Below are 20,339 nucleotides of genomic sequence, written 5' to 3' on the forward strand. Positions count from 1 at the left end.
AAATATATTATTTTTATAAATTATGTAAATAGCATTTATTTTGTAAACTAAACATTTATTTATATAATATTCTGCGGGGCTTAAATGGCCGCCGTCTGTGCGCTCTCCAACAGCGAGCATGGCCGACGCAACACGGCTGATCCCAGCGCTAAAGCACGGCGTTAAGCACAGATATCGTAAGCTCACCACATCGAAAGGGCCGCTCGGCCGAGTAGAAAAAATTAGGGAAACGCTGACGGCTCTGTTCAAGCACGAACGGATTGAGCTGAACCACCCCCGGGCGGACGAAGTGCGAGGATATGCCGAGCGGGTGAGGACGCAATTAAACTCGAAACTCGGTTGTTTTCAAAAGGCAACCACTGCACCGCTTCGTCTGAGATTGCCACCATGTCATGCTTGCCTGTGGCAGGGTGTTCTTGATCACTAAAATGTACCTTGATTAGTAAGGGTGATAATCACTGACCCAGAGGCCAAGGAAAGGCAACAGCGTTTCACCGCTGTTCCTGTGTTGGCTGCTTCTTTAATCGCGCTTAGTATTTAAGCGTTCGCGTTACTAAACACTGCCCGGTATGATGTCAGCAATCGTGTGCAAGTATAGCTTGCATGCTTAGTCGGAAAAGTTGGATCTTCCTGTCCTTCCGCAGTTCCTACTTTTCACTTCTTTTGTGTTGGTGTTGTTTTACGAATCATCTTTGTCCCATTTCAATTAAAGTACAACGGTACGCACAATGATTGCGTGTCGTATTCGTATCTCTATTGTGGTGAAACAAGTGACAAACAAAATGACCCCCCAGTGTGTCTGCGGGATCTTTTTAGGGCTGTATGTGTTTACACGTTATTGGATTCCTGGACACACATGCCTGGAAAGCTGTTTGCACACTCCAGCTCGCATGAAGCTAGCGCGAAATACTGTGCAAACACTGGAGTGTTTGCACAGTATTTGCTCTTCTCGGTGTTTTTAGCTGAGCTTAGCACGCCATGTGTAGTTTGCCACGGTTTACAATGCCTGTAAACAAATCAAACCGCAGCGAGGACAGACTGTGAGAGTAGAATTAAGGTGATTTTAAAACAACGAAAATCGTGATCGAAATATAAATTGTTTTCCGCAGCGAACGTTGTTTGCATCAATGTAGGGGATAGTTTCAAAAATAACAGCAGAGTGAATCAGGGGGTGGAAAAAGCATAACAAATGTCACAGAAGTGTTAAGTATTTCTCTCTCCTTTCCGTGGTGATTTATGTAGAGAAGAAATCTACGTTAGTGCGCATCCACCTGCGTAACATCAGCACATATGGAGATCGGAAAACCTTCAACAGTATACTTTACAGCAAACACCTGACCTTGCCGTACTCAGCACCAATCCTGTCTGCCGGTGTCTTGAAAGTACCCTCACAATACTTTCACCTTGTTTACTGAAAGTAAATGTGTGCACTGCAGTACACTCTGCTTCACAGCATGCAAGGCAGTGATAGTTAAAGGATACTGGCAGCTGTATGAACTGTATACTGTAGCCACTAAAAATTGTGATTTCCCCTGCCATTTCTTTTACGTGCTTTTTTAAATTGCATGCTGTAGGTGTGGCACGCATGCCATATGGATTTTGTTTTAAAACTTAACCCTTTAAAGATGAAGCAGAACACCAGGCAGAAGACTGGTTGTGCTAAGTGTAGCTTTATACTGCTGTGTTATTCAGTGAAGCAACCCATGGTGCTAGAACAGCTGATGCAGCATTTTCGTTGTTTCTAACATGATTGGTGCTTATATTGAGATCTTATTATCCAGCTGATTTCAGAAGCAATTCGATATGGCGACTGCCACACCAGAACCATGGAACTTGCAGACTACTGGATAAAAGTACGTAGCAACACCTGTTCTTTTTACGCATGTTCATGCTACATGTAGCGTTTAAACAAAAAAGCCACTGACAACTTGTTTCAATAGCAGCATCGAAGCGCCGGCTGCTGCACGCTTCACAACCTAAGTATCGTCTGAAATCTTTGAGAAAGATGCATAGGTCTTGTTGGGTGTGGTGAAACAAGCTTTCGTAGTCTCTAGATAGTGTGCAGAAAAACTTTCTTTTGTGTACATGTATGTTAGAAAGAAACATGAGCATGGTGAGATTTGAAATAATGTGGTCCATACCAGGAGTGCGATCTTGTACGCACTCCAAAATAGAACGGAGGCGGTCCGTTCCACCGAGCCGCACACGATTGGTCAATTTGAACCGGGACGAACGCCATGACGTCAATTGTGATGTTACATCTGCTGTCAATCAGTCCGTGTCGTCTGCCATCGGACGAACGCAACAAAATGGACTGCCTATTTCATGACGTAAAGAACAGACCGCCTCCGCTCGATTTCAGAACACGTGCCACATCGCACCCCAAATGTGCAGAAATAAGAAAGGTGCATGGACCTTTGCATGAATGAGGCAACTTGAGGAAATTCGGTCTATACATAGCACACAGATTTCTAGGAAAAGGATGCATAGACCAACTTGAGTGGAATAGTTTGAGCTAATGTAACCTGTATACAGCGTTCTGAGGACCACAAGAAACATGCAGAGACAGCAGTGGCTGTAGTAGTCCAAGTTAATGTCTTCTGTATCACGTATGCTGAGGTCCATGAGAAAGATGCACAGACCATGCTGTGGAGGTACCTTATTTGCTCGACAAATGCTGGCACTGTTTTTCATGGAACATTCATGCGAAATTGGGGAGTGCAATAATTACACAGGGAAAGATATAGGAGAGGATGTTAAAGCTGCCGAATAGAAAAAATGAAAAATAATGTTGTTGTAGATAGTTTTCAAAACACCACTGTAATCTCGAACAAAATACTGGCTGTTTTTATGAAGACTTTAGTAATATTAAAAAATAGCCGTTTGGAGTAAACGGACAGCTCCTTCGGCAACATGGCGTCAGCGGTGGTGATCATGGGATGATGGGTGACACAAAGATATTAGCCAATAAACTGTTAAACTGCTCAATTCACTGAAAATTGAAGCGAGCTTGACCAATTGACCATGCATTGGGGGCACGTTAAAGGTCTCCTGGTGGTCAAAATTAATCCGGGGACTCCCGCTACGGCGTGCCTCACAATCGAATCTCCATTTTAGCATGTAAGACCCCACAATTCAAATGTAGTTACCCATGGAAATGTGGCATGACAAATTTCAGCTATTGGGGCACACAAAACCACAACTGGGAGGCTGCAGCGTCGCCCTCGAGGTGACATTGTCCCTACACTACTCAGCAGTGGGCAGCCAGCGTGCTGTGACAGCATGTGGGCCTTGTAGTAGTGCAAAACATACCTGAACATGGTAAAAGGAGAGCCACTAGTCTGTAGCGCTCAGTGGGCAAAATGGGATCCCCGGATGAGAAAAGGGTACACTACATTGCTTTCATTCTGCACAACTTTTTTCCCGTTGTAATTATTGATATTAGTGGGATGCTATGACCACATGAACTGGCTTAAACCGGCTGCATATATAACAAAGGAAAGTAGATAGGTCCACTTGTTATTGAGCCCTCGCTTTCACCCAAAATTTGGGGATGAAATAAATTGAAAATGTAAACTAACTTTCGTGTTGCAATATGTGACATGATTATTACATGGAAGGGCAGCAAACATCTGGAGCTATAGGTGCTGTCCAATCGTACACAGTGCGCTACTTGTGCTCGTGACCAAAACCTAGTGCATTGCATGCAGGCAGCACAAGCAATGTATAGTTTGACGTAGCCATCGGCATGCCATGGTTGTAATACACAAAGCAGTTATTCCATAGAAGGTGCCGCAGAGTACGTCTGCCTTGAAAAAAAAACTTCACATGTGCCATGCTCATAGCCTTTTTGTGAAAAACTAAAGAGGAACACCCTGTATAAGTATCGTGCATTCACTCCTTTTTTTTTTCATTGTCTTTTTTGTGGCATGTGCACAGGAGAAGCAGCTGGTGCACAAGCTGTTCAAAGTGCTGGCACCGCGCTTTGCAACGTACGAGGGCTCGTACACACGCTTGCACATACTGCCTACGCCCTTCAATGACAAGTTCGAGAGCAAGGAGCCAGGACCCTACTACAAGTACAACTGGGTCGCCCTGGAGCTCAAAGGTAACATGCTCACCAACTAGGCAATGCCGTGGCCACCACAGAGGTGCCACACTGGGCCAGTTAGCTCACCCACAAAGAAAGGAGAGCGACACTGGGGACTCACTAAAGGCAAGTTGAGTTGTGTGAGAAAGCCGCGCTCCTTCAGTTTTAAGAAAGCCACTCTTTCTGTGATATGAAGCCGCACAAGTTGGAGGAGGCACAGAAACAAAATACAGGGGGCCCCCATCACATTCCCACACCAACTTGCCGTGACATTACAGACTTTTGCGGTGTCTGCTCAGGCCTAGTTAATTTTCGATTGGTAAAAATTGACTGCATTGCAGTTGGCAGGTTTCTGAGGCCGGGATTTTGTAGCAGTTCCTTCTGTTCGATTCAATGCCACTCTTTATCATCCACCATTCACTGCCGGCTGATGCCATTGATAACGTGGGTGGAGCACCGCTCTGATCACCGATGAAGTGTAAAAAGTAATGTTTTTGGGGCATAGAATTGTTGCTGAATCCTGGCCTAGAGCATTTACTGCACCACAACGGCTCAAGCCCTAATAACAAAAATTGCCCTGAAGCACTTTTCCGACTAATCATGGAATGACCTCTCCATCAATTCACGTCGCGTCATGAATCTCGTGCTGCAAAAAATTTTCAGATCATTCAAGCACAAGTGGAGTTAAATGTAGTTAAAGTAAAACCTCATTATAACGAAGTTGGAGGGGGAGCTGTAATTACTTTGTCATAACCATTAGTTCGTTATAGCCACTATCCATTTCTATCCACAATTAGCAAGCAAGAGAGGATGTACTCACCACCAAATCTCACAGCAGCCCACCATGTGAAAAAGAAAACGGCCATTGCATGGAAAAAAACAAGCGAAAAAAAGGCAGCAAGGAATTGCTACTTTCTTCATGCCAAACGGTTTATCACTGATCGATCAACAGCACACCAGCTGGCAGCTCACTTCACAGAAAAAAAGTCCTTGATAGAATTTTGCCGCGTCTTCTTCAGGTGAATGATGGCTTTTTCAGTTGCAGCCGCTATTGCGAGTCCGTCCTCGCCGTCATCGTGAGCGCCAAAGAAGTGGCGCAGTAGTTCTGCCGCATCCAGCGCTTGTACAGGCGTCAGTACATCGGGTTCGCCAATATTAGGCTCAGAGCTGTCATCAACACATTTGTCTCTGTCGTCATTAGGCAACCCCGGCACCGCGCACACAATTTCAGCCTCCGTTAGCTCTTCCGTCGTCACCGCGTCAGCATCAGCACTGATGTACATGCAGAAGGTGTTGCAGTCAGGCGCAACAACGGCAGCAAGGGGAGTGTCTCACGACACTAGGGCTTGGTCGTCCGCGGCACCTTCAGTGGTGGCAGTACTGAGATCTTCGCTGTAACCGTCGCTGCTGACTGCAGATGAGGCATGCCGGAAGCAATTTGCGATCGTGCTTGCCTGTACAGCCATCCAAGCAGCCTGTAGCATCTTGATAACGATGTACAAGGTGATCGTGGACTCGTGCTTTCCTGCTCATATTAAGCAGAATCCAGTCGGTGACACGCTTGCGGTAGCCCGACTTAAAATTCATGATAACTGCTTGGTCGAGGGGTTGCACAACTGCAGTGCAGTTTGGTGGCGAGGAGCATAGCTCAATGTTTTTGAGCACAGTGGTGGTGTGGTGGGCTGCGCAGTTGTCCAGTACGAGGCATGTCTTCCAGTTCAGCTTGCCCAGCCGCTTGTCCCACTCCCACAGCCATTGTGCAAAAATTTCTCTCGCCATCCAAGCCTTACGGTTAGACACATAACTCACTTGGAGCTTTCATTTGCCTTTGAAGCATCATGGGGATTCACTTTTGCCAACCACGAAGGCCAGCACCTTTTCTAATCAATCTATGTTGGCACAAAGCAACATGGTTACTTGGACCTTGCACTGCTTACCACCCTAACAGCGTTCACCTTTGAGGGCCAACGTTTTTTGCGGCAGCATCTGGTAGAACAGGGCTGTCTCATCCACGTTGAACAAATCCTTGGCACTGTAGTTTTCTAGCAGCTGTCCAACGTTTGTCTTCACCCACGCCACTGCAGCTTCACGGTCGGCAGACTGCGCTTCCCCGGTGAGAGCCCTGCCGACGATGTCGTGGCGCTCCTTGAAACACTGCAGCCAGCTGACGCTCGCCACAAAATCGTCGTGCCCCATAATGCTCGCAAAGTCTCTAACTTTGCTTTGCAACACTGGTCCTGTCACAGTAGTGCCGCTTGCACTTGCATCCAAAGAATACTTGAAGACCGCCTTCTCTACAGCTTTGAAAGTGGAGGCTCGCAGCTTCTTTCTGTCGCTTTTTACGCCACATGCCACACAAATGGTGACAGCTTCTTTGCTGCTCAAAATCGTCGACAGAGTGCTCAACACTATGCCGAAACCTTTGCCCACTTTTTTCTTCCCGTTGGACTCGACGGCTTGGGAGGCTCCAAAGAAAGGTGGTTCAGGGCCCCTTAGAAGGCCAACTGAAACGAAATTGCGTAAAAAGCATAATTTAAGATGGTGCAGACATAGAGGAACCTCCACGCAAAATGCGACATTTTAAATACTGAAACTGAGAGAAACGCTGTCATTGGCACTTGTTGGTACTGACACAAGACCTAACGCGCAGCTCCTCGGAATGACCTCGGCATTCTCAGAGGTGCTGCATAGCGTAAATACCGCGGTTATTGCAGGGTGCTGAGACGAGCCCTCTTCCCCTGTGAGATGCTCAGACTACCACATGCTGTACCGCATGCTGGCCATTGTGGTTCTCCAGACGTGGCTACACGAGCCAGTCCGAGCACCCGCAGCACACCGAAAAATCTCGGACACGGTGTGCTGTGACTTATATCATAGCAGCACCGTAACATGCACGCTTAATCTGCTTAAGTGCTTTTCAAAGGCTGCTAACAAAAAAACTATACAATTACCATCTCTGCGGTTTTGCCAAGATGGGATCAATGGTATATATGACTAATTTATAACAAATTTAGCCAAAGTGACTGCTTCGTTTCAGTTGGGCTTTAAGTTAAAATGAAACACCTGGTATGTTTGCGTCCAGCATGAAAAGGTGCCTGGTAAACATGCTTAGATCTGTCCCTCTCTGCTTCCTTGCAGGCAACCCATACCCTCCGATGCCCGGAATGGTGGCTCCCAACCCGCACTTCCTCCCAAATGTGTTGCTCTCAGAGGCGCGCAAGGAGATACACCGGATGCAGTTCCCAGAAAAGGCTGCGCCTCTCGCACCACCCGAACCCGGGACGTCATTGGTGACCCAGAGGTCAGCTTCCAGGCCCGCCACTCCAATTGGGGGCACCCCTCCCTCCAAGTAGATAGCGTTATGATGTAAATAAACTGTGATAGTGTTTAGTATGTTAGCTCTCTCGTCTTAAGCACATCCAGGCAGGTCCGTGTAGCTGTCTGTGCCCAAATGTTGCCATAGCAACAGACGCACCTAAACACGTTGGCTGTGAGGCACAGCTGACTGGCACTGTCAAATACAATGCGCAGCACATCGGAGAGGTGGCTACCCCAACTGTTGGGTGCTGTCAGCATCTGCTGTACATAATCGTTGGTGTAACCAGTTGTAAGTAGGATCCCATATACATACACTGAGGAAACATTTTTCGCTACCTCTTATAGTATCTAAATACATGGAAATGGAAAAATTGTGCCACTTGTGCCGCTGCTGGTGCCTTCGTCATTATTTTCTTCCACAGTTGGCGCAGATGTCGCTCATCATACCAGTGTTCCCATACTGCCCCTCCCTCTGCAAAGGCACTGACGGCACTGGCCCACTGCCAGTTAGTGCGGTGATTTGACTCTTAAATTCCTTGCCTCAATATAACGCGAGATCAAGACAAGTATCCAGCTGCGGCCAAATTTCGCGTTAGGGAATATCGTAATCGTCACACATTTTTTTAATGCATTGTCTCTATGGGGAGTTCACTGTGGATGCACTAATCCGTTGTAAAACTTGAGACATTGCAAAATCAAGGGACATGTAACCGAGCTTCAACTGTAGACGAACAGATTAATCCGATCCGATACTCGGCATTTGTATCTTAAGATACTCTAATACATTAGATAAATCCTCTTCATAGCTCCACTGCCTTTATAGTTGGCTTGCAAATCTCATAACTCTTGCCAATAGATCGCGTTCCTTTTGAAATTTCTTCTTTTAACTCCTAACATTCTTGCTGCAGTCTAGAATAATACGATATTGTCTTTAGGAAGAAGCATTACCTCAGGGCCAGCTCACAAGTACAGTGAAACCTTGTTACATCGTACCCACTTAAAGAATAGTTTCGTTTTAAAAGTAGTAAAGTCAAATCCCCGACACAGTGGCCATCGAACCATAATGTGTTTCAAACCATAAACCGTACCAGCTCATTGCGTATGTATCGGTTAACACGTCAGAAGAACAAGCCTCAGAGATCGGAGCGGCATTCAAGCGCAAATGCAGAGGGCACTTGGAAGGTGTGAAGCCTAGAGTCACTGGAAAAAATTTCAGAGTACCGCAAAGGTCGGGATGTGCCTGGCAACAGTGAGCGGCCACCGCCATATACCTTCCAAGCCGACTGCATCGCGGGAAGGCCACCGTGTTGGAAGAGCTTGATATTCAGTGACACATCGGGTTGAGTGTTTACTCAAGTACAAATACTTTGTGCCCGGAGATAATGGTTGCTAAAAACGAGAAGAAAATGTTATTTTGTGCGAAGTAATGCAGCCTGTGGTTTTTGCACGCCGATCGTGTTTACTGCTGGAACTGTGCTACGATTGTGGGCAGCAGCTTAGCGCTGGTATCGGGAGCTTATGCACGCGTTTTTTCCCCTTATGCACGCTTTTTTTTTTCCACGCACGACACACTACTACTGCCGTGTGCGAACCATTGTTTGGCCGTGATCGTAAAACGATCTTTGCACAGCAGGTGTAAAAACCAACTTCGATGACAATTTTGCGCACTAAATCTTGTGGAAGGCCAATATGAGCCATTTGCGTGATTACAGCAACGTATATGTGCACTGATAATGAGCGAGTTTGCTACATTGCGACTTATGAACGCGGCTGTCTAGTGCGTGAGCGGCTACTCTTCTCAACGTATTTATGACTGTTTCCTTAGACTGCCAAGATTTGCTGCCTGTGTAAAAAAAAAAGGCAGGAACACCCGCTGGTGACGCAGCACTGTTTTTTCTAAATTGCATGGGCGATGTATAAAATTCTTGTGCTATTAGAGCGGTTTATCTAACATGCATACTGACGTGAAACTAAAGCTAATGGGTGTTTTGTTGTTTTGTATTTCTTGTTATGCATCAAGCACAACATTATTTGGGTATGCACCGTAGCATTTCAACATAAAACATAATATGTATGCTGACTTCAGTTCACTGCATGTGCTCGGCCTACAAGCTCAAAATTTGAAGCATGTGTTGAGAATATCACCTGGTCGTTGATTTCAACCTCAAAATGCGTATGTATAAATGTGCAAAGGATAAGTGGAATGCCCATCCACTCTAGGCTTCTCAAAGTCTTCAGCACAAAAGTGGTCCTGCAGATGTTTGTTGTATGGTTAGAAGTGTGATGCGGGTCACCCTAACGCTGGGCTGCCCAAGGAGGTTGCCGGGGCTTTTTTGAATGAAGCCCTGTTTCAGACATGTGAAACAAGAAATACTTGGAAGATAGCTGTAATAATAAGTTGAAAGACCCAACTAAAGAGACGAAGAATACGTTGTAAAGGTTTAGAAGTTTACGTCCTGAGACAATTAAAATAGCTCAATAGAGATGTAAACACGCGTGTGGCCGCAAACGCGCAGCTTCAAGGATTACTAACATTTAACCCATTTGTATTTTTCGACCAGTGCCAACACAACTGCACAGCAAGCGGCCGTTATGTGGACGCACGACATGCACTGACCATGTTTTTATTAACTGCGATCGTCACGGTCTGAGAAAAACAAGTGCTATATGGGTCGAGTGACTCGAGGCGACAGCGCGCTCACGTGCGCGGAGAAATAATGCAAGTACCTGGTGCACGTAAGGACGCGGAATTCTCGCGCGACAAGTGTGCCTTCGCCTGCCACGACCATGGAATAACCGCGTGTGTTGAGCAACAAACGCGTACACGTGTACCCGCGTCAAGCGTGCAAGACGCGAACGATCCCTGCAATGAAATCCTATTTTCGTAGCGTCGCTAACAGGGCGTGCAGTTCGCTTAAATATCTTCTAAAACAGTGCCGAAAAGCACAAGCAAGGTGTACTTATACCTCGCACACTCGGGCCGATTTGGTGTAACCACGCAGAACGACGCTCTCGGTCATTTTTCCCGGTCGGAATCGAATAAAAAGTCTTTCCAGACTCGGTTCGGTTGCTGCATCCAAATGCGCAGCAGCCAGGCATGATTTCCTTGCAGTCAAACGCGAGCGCGACAATCGCAACACAAAAAGACGTAGGGAAGCTGCGCTGCCTGCGCTCTAACTCAGCCGTGTCGCCCGGCGCTTGGAAGGTATATGGCACCCCAAAGTCACGTGGTACGGTTGGGCCAATGAACGCGTCGGCGGCGCGGGGAAAACGAATGCGGTACTCTGAAATTTTTTCCAGTGACTCTAGTGAAGCCACATCAATATCAACATCATTATAGTGCCGTGCCAGAGTCGGAGCATTGTGGCCCGTGTTGTGGTGTCATGCACGCTAGGACAAAAACCAGGTGCTCAGCATAGAAGAAAAATTGGACATTGTGCTGTCGAACGTGGCACGAAGAAGTCAGTGCTGGCACGCAAGAGGGATCTACCATTGACTACTTTGTGGGGCATTTGGAATGTGGAGGAGAAGTTGGTCGGCAATGCTGCTGCAACCGCATAAGTACGTTGGCTGCGAGGTTAGACCTTTCAAGGTGCAACATTTCGCCATCATTGCCTTTATAATTGCCAAAGTGTTGCCTAACAACAGCGATAAAGACGACACGGAAAGCGACATCACAGGCAATTCAGGCCCGACAGTGGCAGATGTTGCACATTACGTCAGCCTCATGGGGGTGTTTGCCAAGAAGAGGGGCTGGCGGAAAAGCTCGCTCATAGCTTGAGTGAGTTTGAGGCCACCGTCTTCGCTGCTAGCCCGCCGTGGCATCAAACAGAAATAACATACTTTTGTTGCGCGAAGTGAATAAATACTGCATGTTTTCTGCTCTTTTATTGCACTCTCCCATAGTTCTGGTCTTGACAGGAAAGTGGGCGATCGCACGCTATTTCGGTCAAGCAGTACTACCGTTTAGTACATACTTTTCCGGAGCTCCAGCCAATTATAGTTTAATGAGGTTTCACTATACATGTAAAACATAGAAATGTTCTCATTAGATAACAGATGAATTAGTGGTTGCATTTCATGGGCAAAGCTGAATTCTGCACTAATGTAATGAGCAGAATTGATTGATTCAGAGTTGCATACTCATTTTACAAAAAATTTTAATAATAATTGCTTCACACTGTTTAAAACTTCATAACTTAGCACCAAAACAGATATCGCAAATCTATAAGCAGCATCTGCTAGAGCATTTTAGGCAAGCAGCTGTGGTGTATAATTTTAATGCGATTGCGTTAAGGAGCCCGTGTTGCTAAAAGTCTGCGTCCGGCATTGGTGTCGGATGTTGTTCCGGCAAAAAGATTTTTGAACCACCCATACCCAGGCCATCTATGTGACGCAAGGAATTTACTGAACTGATTGAATTTCTCAAGCTAAAATACGTGGAAAAAATAGTAAACTACGACATACACAGAACCTACAGACATGACGGCTCTCGGATTGTAATTTGACTATACAAGAAAACATAATTCTGTTGTGCGAAAACTCATAGGAAACTTTTTTCCAGCATTTCTACAATTCACAGACTGCCGCTGCGTCTGCCATTTGAACGCGCTGGCATGCAGGTGTCTTGGGCGCCATGAAGTGGCGCACCTGGTTCCTTGCAATACCTCCAGCTAGCACTCGCCTCCGCCGCATCGCGGCCCACGCAAGAGGCCGTGTTTCTACCACAAAGCCCACCTTCGTTCATAGCATTCACGGCCAGCGTTCCACAGTAAACATTACGGTTACATACACTCCAGTTGCCAGGAAGCGCAAGAAGTAGTCAGGGATCTTTGAATGCTATCGCATCCCACTCTTAAAAGCAAAACTTAAGCGTCCTCCAAATTTTTTAGATTAGTTGAACTTGTTACAATGTTTACAAAGCTTACGCATTAAGGCCAAACTACACGTACCTGTGCCAGCGCGCGAAAGCTCGTGTCCAAGCGCCTCACGCATGCGCTGATAGTGCAGGACAGATCATACGCATCGAAGTGGGGCACGAGCACAGATATCCAATGTTTACGCACGCTAATGATGAATTCAGCAAATCGTACCGGTGCGCACTGGGGCACCCCAGTGTGCATCGGTGCGATTTGCTGAATTCACTGTAGGAAATAGCATTGTCCAACATGATGGCACCCATGGCTGCCACTTCAGGATGAATTCTTGTGATGGCTACATTCTTACTCATGTTGATTGCCAGGAACTATATTGAAATGAGCTTTCCCTTCCTTTAAACTCCCCTGAAATGTTAGTTATGAGTGCATAGCGCGTCCAATTCTTGAGGTCGTTCTGCAATTCCGGCACCCATAGGCCTAATGAGACACGTCCGCATAGACACAACAAGATTATGGTGGCTAGAGAAGTAGGTGTGCGAACTGACCCATAGAGAAAGACATGCATGACCAACCCATCTGGAGCATAGTTTGCCACTTCTCCGCATCATGACGCAAAAGTGGCGCTGCGCTCAGTACGATGGTTCTCAGCGGCGCATGTGTGGTGCTTGTGACAGACGGCACACAACAAATAAAGCACACAGAGTGAAAAACTGTTATCTGTAGTCGTTTGTGCAATGAAGAGATACAGGTCTCATAGTGTGTTTGCAAATTGCTAAGATATGTTTAAACTTCTACGACGAAAAGGTGAGCGGCCTTGTTAGGGGAAGCTCACCTCAGATGGCGAATAAGCAGAGTCCGCACGAAACAGTGGCTGTATTTCTGCTTCAGAGAAGATCAACAAGCACACTTATTTCTTTGCTCTGAACTATAGATCACAGGGGCCTAAAGCAGCATTGTTCTCAGTGCTGACAAGAGCAGCAGCAGACGCCACTTGTGGGCGAACAGTTGTGGGCGAACAGAACTGTTAAGAACAGTTCCTCAAGCGCGACTCACCCACGTTGTGGAAATATTTACCGAAAATGCAGTAATATGATGCTTTGGCTCATAGCTATAATAAGGTGCTCGAGAATAACATTTTTTGGGTCTGTGGTCACACAATGTGATGATCACAAATCCTCGGAGAGATCAGAGCAACAAGCTGCAAATGAACCCTGCACAAATTACGACATCCCTCAGAGTTCCCTCTAGTAATTATCATATGAAAGTCTGTGGTCCAAGATTCACAGCTTTAAAAATAAGCACGGTAAAGGGGAGTGAACCTACAGCGTGTAAGACAGCTGGGCTTACATAGTTTATACACACACCCTATAGCAAAAGCAGGGTTTCCATTCTCTATTACGCCCTCTTACACGGCTGCTTAATCGTGGCGGCAGCCACGTTGAGACTCCAGGGATCCAGATCATTCCAGAAGACGAACTCGTAATGAAATTAGACACAGCTTCAGGGAAGTAATCTGGCAACAAGTATTATTACAGATTGCATTGCTTTAAACACCATGGTGGCGCACAGAGGGATGTGCGAAAGCGGGTCCGAGTTACTAAGGTGAGTGTAATAAGTGTGATAAAACATTGTTCTCGTGCGTACTGTTCTTGGGGCTTCGAATTCTATTTTGAAGCTTCTGCAGGCATATCTTCATTGACAGAATCTCCACTGTAAAGCATACTCAATGTACTTGATGTGTCTGCAGTGAAACCTATTTGTGTTAAAGCATGTAAATGGTTTATTTGCAACCCTTCATCTTGTGCTCTCAATGGTGTCTGTCCGAGTATAGCCAAAACATTGCCACGGTAACTGATACGCCGGCGCAACTGAAGGCCTCCACACTTATGGAAACAGCCTTGATATGGGGGGTTCTCTGCTGCATCTAGGCACATCAATATGATGTGCTGTTCCCCAAATGTGGCCATAGCAGCAGACACACCCCCACAACTGCTAAGTACAATGGTCATGTTGGGCACAGCTGACTTGAAGAAGTATTCTGACGAAGTTATTGTGTAGTTTTTCTAGTCTTATGATCAAACAATAGTTGTCAACCCTATTTATTTATTTATTTATTTATTTATTTATTTATTTATTTATTTATTCATACAGTGATCTCGAAGTAAGACCAAGCGGGTGTGATGCATAAAAGAAGTGTTTACATAAGAATCCACAAACATGATAAAATAAGAACAGTAGTTATATAATAGTGAATGAATATGAGAAATTGTTAAATGTCAAAAGCAGAAAATTTATTAATAACGCAAATGATTTAGGGACAAAACAGCAAACCCTAAATAAAACCAAAAAGGCAGAACAAGACCAGATAACACTGCACGTGTAACAAACCCTAAATAGCTAAAGAAAAAAGGCACACGCAAACATAAGTAATACTGCTCAAAGAATTATATATTACGTGGAAGTAAAGGTGTTCTTGTAAAATAATGTAGTTGTCTGGTAGCATAGCCTTCAGAGTAAGTGATATGTGATGTATCTATGTTATCGTTTCACTAGCTCGTAATAGAACTTTAGTTGACAAATTAGATTTCTGTTGATAACTGAAGGTAACCCACTTCGTTTGACGAATTCAGCAACTGACGTACGCCCGTAAGAACCAGAAATATATCGTACTACCTTTTTTTTTTTAATCCTTTCCAGTTTGTTGATGTTTGTCTTTGAGTACAGGTCCCAAATAGGTGCTGCATACTCAAGCATAGGACATATAATAGGCTGATATGCCAGGAGACATACAGCACACGTGGCTAACTTTAAAGAGCGTCTCAACAAAAACTATTAGTCTATCATTAGAAAAATTATTAGTCTGATGCCTCAATTGCTCAAGAGTGTGGCAAATAAATCACTTCATATCTTTATGAGAATAATTCAACATGCACAATATCCCTGTAAAATATATGTATGTCCTGCAATTTTCATATCCAATAATTCCATGTGATATATGGCAACATATAGGGCTTTGTATGTGATCCCCACTTATTGGTATGAGATTATTGGACATAGGGGCTATTGGGGAACTTTTTTTTTTTTTCGATAAGGAAGTGCAGCATAACATTTGGGGTTGAAGCAGGCCCAGTGGTTACGTCAATCAAATTGGAGGCAGTGGTCATGTAGTATCACTAACCAGTGATACACAGCACAGTGGCACAGCACAGTCCAGTGCAGTTGCTGGAGGCCACACTGTGATCCTGTCACCAAAAGCTGTGTGTACTGAGCAGCAGGTGAGATAATAGCTATGCAGCATTGCTTGGGGTTTTGCAACGTATTTCCAGATTTACCAATATGTTGTGTACGTGACGCGAGTACAGTGAACTAGAATTAACGCAGGTGCATGTGTGAGACAACAGCAACAAGACAACGACGGCGGTAACGACGGCTGCATGATTTCTACAAACGATCAACGTGATGTGAACGAGTTGCATGGAGGCACGAGATGGGTTGGAAATGCAGAAACCAAATGCTCACTGACGGCAGCATGTGACATCACTTAGAGGACATAAACAGGTGACTTGACAATGCTACTGCATGCAGAACAACCTGAAGCCCATGCCCTTTTATAAGCCATTCAGGGAGTGCAAACTACTTGCCTTCGCTGAGCCATGATGACGCTACCATAGTGGAATTCGATGCAGCATTGCCGTACTCAGGCACTATGTGTACCAGAAGAGCGCATGCTTGTATGTTTGATTAGCGGCCGTGACGAGCCATGAAATTTCGGTATCGGCTTCCGGAGGAACAAGGAGGTGGCACGTTGGCGCTCAGAAATCAACACTCGTGGGAAACTCACTTTTCAATAACTGTTTGGACAGATGCAACCACCACTCGGTGTTCTGCTGCCAAGATGCCAGGATCTTGGTACATGTGCCACCAGGCTCGAGCACTGGTAGCACATGAGAATCAGAGGTGAGAGTAAGATTATGAATCTGGAATGACGATGCAGCGACCATCACGGGATCAAACATGAGCACATGGTTATCTGCCCAAGTTTGTAGACAACTTGCTCCACTGGAGCGGCACAAGTTCTTGTTGTGGTAATGTCATGCTGTGTATGCATGAATGCATCTCATGAATTAGCCTTGTTCTTGTCATCCATGTCGTGACATTCGTGGGAGTCACGGCTCGAGATGAAGACAATGGAATTCATGCCAATAATTTTATGACATACATGGCACGACATGTCACTAATGTCATGCCTGCATGTCATAGCGTGCATATACAAAACGTCAGTTAAAGAAAGGCATGTCATGACATGATTGCCATTAATGTGATTTCCATTTTCTAACAAGTTATATACCAGGGCATCCATGACATGAATGAAATGGCATGCATGACATCATATAATTGTCACGTATGACATAAATGACATGAGGTGATGGCACCGTGGTCATTTATTTAAAGGAATATGTATCAGGCTATTCGTTGCGAGATGTGTGCACATGACATGAATGATATACCCATGCATGTCCTGTCATGCAATTCATGGCTATTTATGTCATGACATGCATTTCATTCATGTGATGGAATTGCCGACCATGAAACCATGACACCGGTGTGGCATCGATGGTATGACGACTGCATGATGACCATCAGATGACGATGACACAGTGACAACAATGGTATGATGACAATAGTATACCGATGACGGTGCGCCGACCATGAGAGGACAACACTGGTGTGGTGATGGGATGATGATGCTGGAGTGATGTTGATGGTATGAAGACGACAGTGACAAAAAAAATTAAATTATGGGGTTTTACGTGCCAAAACCACTCTGCTTATGAGGCACGCCGTAGTGGAGGACTCCGGAAATTTCAACCACCTGGGGTTCTTTAAGGTGCGCCTAAGTCTAAGCACACGGGTGTTTTCGCATTTCGCCCCCACCGAAATGCAGCCGCCGTGGCCGGGATTCGATCCCACGACCTCGTGCTCAGCAGCCCAACACCATAGCCACTGAGCAACCACGGCGGGTAACGACAGTGACAGTGCGCCAACCATGAAATAAGAACACTCGAGTGAAGATGGCATGATGGTGGTGTGATGATAACATTATGCTGATGCTCGAATGATGCCGATTTTACAACAACGATGGTATGACAAAGGGAATGACAGAGCATGACAACAGTAGAATCACCGTAAGAAAATGGCTACGATGGAACGACCACGATGGCAAAATGACAACTCTGTGATGACAATGACAACTCAAAGATGCTACCGTGTTGATGACGTTATGACAATGCAATGGCAGAGTGGAAGTGGCAGAAAGATGATAGTGAACGAATGGTCACAATAGCATGATGGCATGAAATGACAAAGATGGCATGACATGACAAAGATGGCATGACAACAATGGCTTGTTGGTGTTGAAACTCACGTCCGTGCTCATGTGCATTACTTGTCAGCGCAGGCCACCTTAATTCACACTATAGCTGGTGCTAGTTTGCAATATTTCCGGTACTGACCAATTGGGTGGCCTTAATTAGCACTATGTCTGGTGTTTGCACAATGTCTGGTACCCTGGGGCCACCCTAATTAGCACTATATCCTTTGTTTGCACTATAGCCAGTACTGCCCAATCAGGCCACCTTAATTTGCATTATATCCAGTGTTTGTCAGCATTATATCTGGTGTTTGCACTATGTACGGTACCGACCAATCATGCAAGACTGTAGCTAGCAGCCAGCAAGGATGATATTGGTACAATGATGAAGGCATAATGATGACATTATTTTTGCTATGACCCACACATATGGCAGGAGCCCCCTTGATTCGCGGTACATTTCGTGTTTGTTTGCACTACGTCCGGTACCTACCTGCTGCCAAAAACAGAGGCCAGGAGCCAACAGGGATGACAATGGCACGACGACGACCTGATGATGGGACTACTTTCAGTATGACTCATATATTCGGCATGACATCAGCCAGCAGCAGCAGTGGGAAAGTCTAAGGAGGAGGCAAAGAAAACTTCGCCCCAATAGCGGAGAGGTCAGAGGTGCTTTACATTAACAGAGTAGAGACAGCAGAAGACCAGGCTCACCTCTTGTCAAATGCAGAGAAGTGAAGGAGAAATAGATGGCTTGTTAAGGTGGCGCACGAGAAACTTCTGGCCGCACGGTCATTTTATGAACAAATTAATGTACAGATGAAATGAACAGAAGTGACAGCATTGCTGTTGTATGTCATCCGCATATTAGTACTTATTTTTATTGACGAAGCCAATAAAAAGATGGCAAAGATGCATAACAGAGTTATCGCACCGTTACATAAGTCCTATGGGCGGAACTACCCTAAATTTACCTCAGTCTTTACTTCTATACTTTCTGCTATATCTGGCGCATATATATATATATATATATACACAACCTTCGCATTTCGTGGGTTCGGTTCCCACCTGCGGCAAGTTGTTTTTTCATCCACTTTATACTTCCATTAATTTATCGCTTCAATATTTCATTTATTAAACACAAGTAATTTCCCCTATGTTGTCCTTGGTGTCAGTGTTTGTTGGCTTCTTATGATATGACTAATAAAAATCGGGCCCCTCGGTTAACCCCCTTTCTTCTTGTTTATATATATATATATATATATATATATATATATATATATATATATATATATATATATATATATATATATATATATATATATATATATGTATATATATGTATATGTATATATATGTATATACATATATTGTAACTAACAGTTACGACGGCCGTTTCTAGGAAAACTAGTTTATTCTGGGCGAACCTGTGCCCGTCAACAAAAACGTCCCTGGAGCTTCGCTTCTTCCAACGTCGTTCTCTTCTTTTTCGCCTCCTGTCGCGTGCCAGTCCGATTCTCGCGCACGAGCCGCCGGTCTGTCAGCACCGGCCCAGCGTTGCCTTGCGGTGCTTTTCTTGACTCTTGCGGTGTGGCGGCTCTTTTAAACGCAGTTGGGATGTGGCGGTCGTCTTGTGTTCTCGCAATGCTGGCGGCATTAGCCCCCTCCGAAGAAGCATCGTCCCGATGCGTAGAAAAGGCCTATAGAGAAGCCAACTGCTTGAAAAGGGCAGTGGTCAGGGGATGGCTGGTGCTAGGCTTGATCGTACGTGTAAATTCCGGTTGTCAATGCCTTTCATGGTAAGGCTTCATTCGTACTACGTGTACGACCTCTGGGCGAGTCCTGCGTCGTGTGGAGCAGACTTGGCCTTCAGGAGTTACCTCGTAATTTAAGGGACTTAGCCGGCGAAGTACTCTGTAGGGGCCAAAGTAACGGCGCAGTAGCTTCTCCGAAAGACTGGGCGTACGTATTGGCGTCCATACCCACACTTTGTCTCCGGGGTTGTACTGTACTTCTCTTCGCCCTAGGTTGTACCGGTTTGCGTCGACGTTTTGCTGTTGTATGATACGGTGCCTTGCCAACTGCCGTGCTTCTTCTGCCCTTTCTGCGTACTCACTAGCGTTAGGGTCGTCTTCACTGCTGTTGTTTACAGGTAACATCGCGTCTAGTGTCGTTGTTACTGTCCGACCGTAAACAAGTTCAAATGGCGTGAAATGTGTCGTCTCTTGTACTGCAGTATTATACGCAAAGGTAGCATATGGTAGAATACTGTCCCATGTCCGATGCTCGATGTCCACGTACATTGAGATCATGTCAGCGAGCGTTCTATTGAGCCGTTCAGTCAGGCCGTTTGTTTGCGGATGGTAGGCTGTGGTTTTTCTATGAGCAGTATGTGTTAGATTCATAACAGACTGCATCAAACGGGCAACAAAAGCTGTTCCTTTGTCTGTTATGAGTACTTTAGGTGCGCCATGTCGTAACACTATGTGTGTGACAAAAAAGTGAGCCACTTCAATGGCGGTTCCTTTTGTGAGAGAAGATGTCTCAGCATACCGAGTCAGATAATCGGTTGCTACCACAATCCACCGCTTTCCTGACGTGGATACGGGAAATGGTCCAAGTAAATCCACTCCTATTTGTTCAAAGGGTGTTGCTGGTGGCTGTATCGGTTGCAGAAAAC

The 20,339-nt window shown here is 45.4% G+C and overlaps 1 protein-coding gene and 1 long non-coding RNA gene across 2 annotated transcripts; one reads left to right on the forward strand and one right to left on the reverse strand.

The window, feature by feature from the left end:
• The first annotated feature begins 81 nt into the window (after positions 1–81).
• Positions 82–7,483, forward strand: mRpL17 (mitochondrial ribosomal protein L17). The gene is made up of 4 exons (XM_065445864.1): positions 82–310; positions 1,782–1,853; positions 3,940–4,108; positions 7,229–7,483. The coding sequence occupies exons 1-4, from the start codon at positions 119–121 to the stop codon at positions 7,441–7,443; spliced, it is 648 nt and encodes a 215-aa protein (XP_065301936.1). The 5' UTR covers positions 82–118; the 3' UTR covers positions 7,444–7,483.
• Positions 4,980–18,653, reverse strand: LOC135913278 (uncharacterized). Its single transcript, XR_010567941.1, has 2 exons — positions 18,374–18,653; positions 4,980–6,594 (listed from the first exon to the last, which is right to left on the reverse strand). It is a non-coding gene; the product is annotated as an uncharacterized lncRNA (long non-coding RNA).
• Between the last annotated feature and the right edge of the window lie 1,686 nt (positions 18,654–20,339).

The sequence above is a fragment of the Dermacentor albipictus genome, chromosome 5 (assembly GCF_038994185.2).
Source record: "Dermacentor albipictus isolate Rhodes 1998 colony chromosome 5, USDA_Dalb.pri_finalv2, whole genome shotgun sequence".
NCBI lineage: Eukaryota > Metazoa > Arthropoda > Arachnida > Ixodida > Ixodidae > Dermacentor > Dermacentor albipictus.

Coding starts and splice junctions, on each gene's coding strand:
- mRpL17 (XM_065445864.1), top strand. CDS start 119: ATGGCCGACGCAACACGGCTGATCCCAGCGCTAAAGCACGGCGTTAAG. Junction 1,854..3,939: donor TTGCAGACTACTGGATAAAA/GTACGTAGCAAC, acceptor GCATGTGCACAG/GAGAAGCAGCTGGTGCACAA. Junction 4,109..7,228: donor GGTCGCCCTGGAGCTCAAAG/GTAACATGCTCA, acceptor GCTTCCTTGCAG/GCAACCCATACCCTCCGATG.